This window comes from Sycon ciliatum, chromosome 5 (assembly GCF_964019385.1).
Source record: "Sycon ciliatum chromosome 5, ocSycCili1.1, whole genome shotgun sequence".
Lineage (NCBI taxonomy): Eukaryota > Metazoa > Porifera > Calcarea > Leucosolenida > Sycettidae > Sycon > Sycon ciliatum.
Window position 1 is genome coordinate 19,383,563 of NC_088647.1, and position 2,920 is coordinate 19,386,482.

Sequence of the window (2,920 nt, forward strand, 5' to 3'; positions counted from 1 at the left end):
GATCGTTTCCTGCACCGTTCGTGGTGCATTTTCCTGTAAGCGCAATCGCAACCTGTCAGGAGTCATGGAATCAATGAGCTGATCCCGCACCAACTCTTCTTGTACGTCTCCACCCATGGTCGGGTAAGCCCTGTGTACAAGACTACGCAAGTCGTCAGCCAATCGACTGACGTCTTCCTCAGGCTTGCGCCTTCGCGTTCTAAATTGCGACTTATATTGGCGGGCTGTCTCTGGTGGTGCAAACCTCCTCGACAAGTCCTCTACGACCTGAGGCCACTCCACTCGGCGGGCTTCAGGTACAGTCGCAACAAATTTTTGTGCAGCCCCTCTTAGCCGTACGGCTAAGTATTGAGCCTTTTGCACGTCATTCCACTCGTTCACACGAGCACATTGGTTGAAGTACTGCAAGTACTCCACCCAATCTCCCACGCCATCATATGCTTCAGGCATCACTGCCGGCCGTACCACCATCGCCCCACCATTGGCACCCCCTACAGCAGCGTTCGCTGCTGCATCCGGAGCCTGATTGTGAGCCATGATAATCAGAATCGAGTGCGTTCGCTCTCAACAGGATATCTTTGTCTTTTGCAATCGCAAGACTGTGATACCTTTTCCTTGCCCAGTTGCGCCTTATATTCCCCACTTGCTACTTCGTACGGTAGTCCTCCGACCAATGAGAGCTGTTCAGGTCACAAGTACTGCACAGTACATACGTTCGTATGTACTACAGTCGTCATCGGATCACACCATTCGCGTACGGGTCAGCAAAAAATCATGGTCAAACTAGCTGTAGTACGGTATGGTGTTCAACCGATCACCAGTCCGCGCCAGTTCAACCCTCCTCATCATCAAACTACAAATCTGTAGTACGATACGGTGTTCAACCGATCACCAGTCCGCGCGCCAGTCCAACCCGCATGCGCGAGAGTGTTGGCAGTTCTGTCAACACTCTCGCCTAGCCACATCCTCTCCAAAATAGGCAACTCTGCCTTCAACAAAGAGCAATCGCTCTACATTACGATCATTGTTTGCTGCCCGGCCGTCAAATCATTCGATCTGTTCGGTTTAGACAACAGCCCATCTGACATCAACCAAACATTCCAGCTTGTGGAGGCCTTCCGTAAGCAATCGCCTACAGAAGAACAGAACTTGGATCCTGGTCACAGCACCAAATATGTCATGCCAGACATACACAATACCGATCTCAAGGCTACAACATATACATTCGCATTGCCGTAGTAACCCCACCAGGTCATCAACCAATATAGTTGATCCAAGTATCCATTCAGCCACACACGCTCACCTTGGTCATTCGAATAAGGTTGAGAGTCACTATGATTCCAGCTCGATTCAAGAGTGAAGGTCGAAGGAAGGTTGGTACTTTTCATCAGAAGCAGCAGGGGTTATATCGAGAACAAAAAGGATTGAGTTACACAAAGGAGTAGCAAAGGCGGGAAAACCCAACCAATCAGACCATAGAGAGCTTGTTGCTATGCAGAATTGACCAATGGGAGAAGACAAGGAGAAATGCGTATTATTTATGAATTAACTAAACAGCCAGCGTATACGATAAGACAGTTAGCAGATACAACATCCCGCGGCCCATGCATTGATAAAAGTGACAAGTAGATACAAAAGACAACTGCCGTACAAACGCGCGCTCATGAGGGGAACACGTTCACCCAACATGTAAACTAGTACCGGCAGAGTAGTTAGTTCGTCGTACAACCCGGGGAAGTTTGTCGTACAGCCCAGGAGAACCCGTCAGCTGCCGAGGCCGATATGACACATGTACATGATTGTAGATATACGGTAAAATAATAAAATTATGCTACTACTGCTACTGCTACTGCTACTACTACTATACCATGTATACGGGTGAGGCAAATGTGTAGTAAAAGAAACACAGTCATGTACGACGATGATCTTACTGGGTCACAGCAAACTGGGTAGTGCATGTGGTGGCCTCCGTCTCCGAGGTTCCTTCACACACTTGCTTCTCGTTGGCTTTTGTATAGGACTGCTTGGAGACGTTGGGGGCAGCCTGGGGTAGGAGTTCAATCGCGTTTCACAAAACGTGTCGACACCGGATCGTACTTGAAGTCCGTTCCGAGGTAGCCGTACATCTCCTCCAAGTAGGCTTTCACGTTGTTGGGGCAGGGCAGCGTCAGCCCTTCGAACTGCATCTTCCCCAATGGAAAGACCCAATCGTGCTGATAGCGTCGCTCACCTAGATTGAATTTATAGTAGAGCTGCTGAAGAGTACCGTCCTGTCGCAGGATGTATTTGTTAACGTCTCCAGTTACATTGGAGCACTCAACATCGTCCGAGAACTTACATGTCCCGCACGAGTCTTGACTGATCATTATTTTTTCCGCGTAGGACGTTCCGTCGTCCATGCTGTAGACGTCGGATAGATTCTGGCGCAGGGCCTTTCTGGCCCTGTCAAACTCTTCGTCACCCAGTATCGACACGTCTGTATCGCTGTCATGCGGTATCATCTTGCCATTGCGATACGCACCCAACAACGAGCCACAGTCCAACCAGTAGTTGATACCTTCCTTTTCCAGGATTTCCACGACCAGTTTCAAGACGTTGAGGCGCTGTGTCCGATACAGCGCGTACCGCTCCACCATTTCTGTATAATTGTCCACATTCACTTCGCCATGCCAGCTGAGTTGGTCGTTCTCCTTCTCGCCATTAGTGGTGATATCAGCCATGATGAGTTCTTGCCTGCTTGACGAGCACTAGATTAAATTTAGCTAACTACTACTACTAGTACTAGTACTACTAGTAGTAGTAGTAGTAGTAGTACTAGTGCTGGTAACTGAAATCCGACCCCCTGGGCGGATTGCAGTTGCCAGCACTGTAGTCTGTAGTACTTGTGTCACGGCTGTTTGTAGGTACACGGCCATCATGG

The 2,920-nt window shown here is 49.1% G+C and overlaps 1 protein-coding gene across 1 annotated transcript; it reads right to left on the reverse strand.

The window, feature by feature from the left end:
- Positions 1-2,057: 2,057 nt before the first annotated feature.
- LOC135816874 (uncharacterized protein RP689-like) lies at positions 2,058-2,720 on the reverse strand. The gene has a single exon (XM_065329975.1). It carries the CDS (start codon positions 2,718-2,720, stop codon positions 2,058-2,060), a length of 663 nt encoding a protein of 220 aa, XP_065186047.1.
- Between the last annotated feature and the right edge of the window lie 200 nt (positions 2,721-2,920).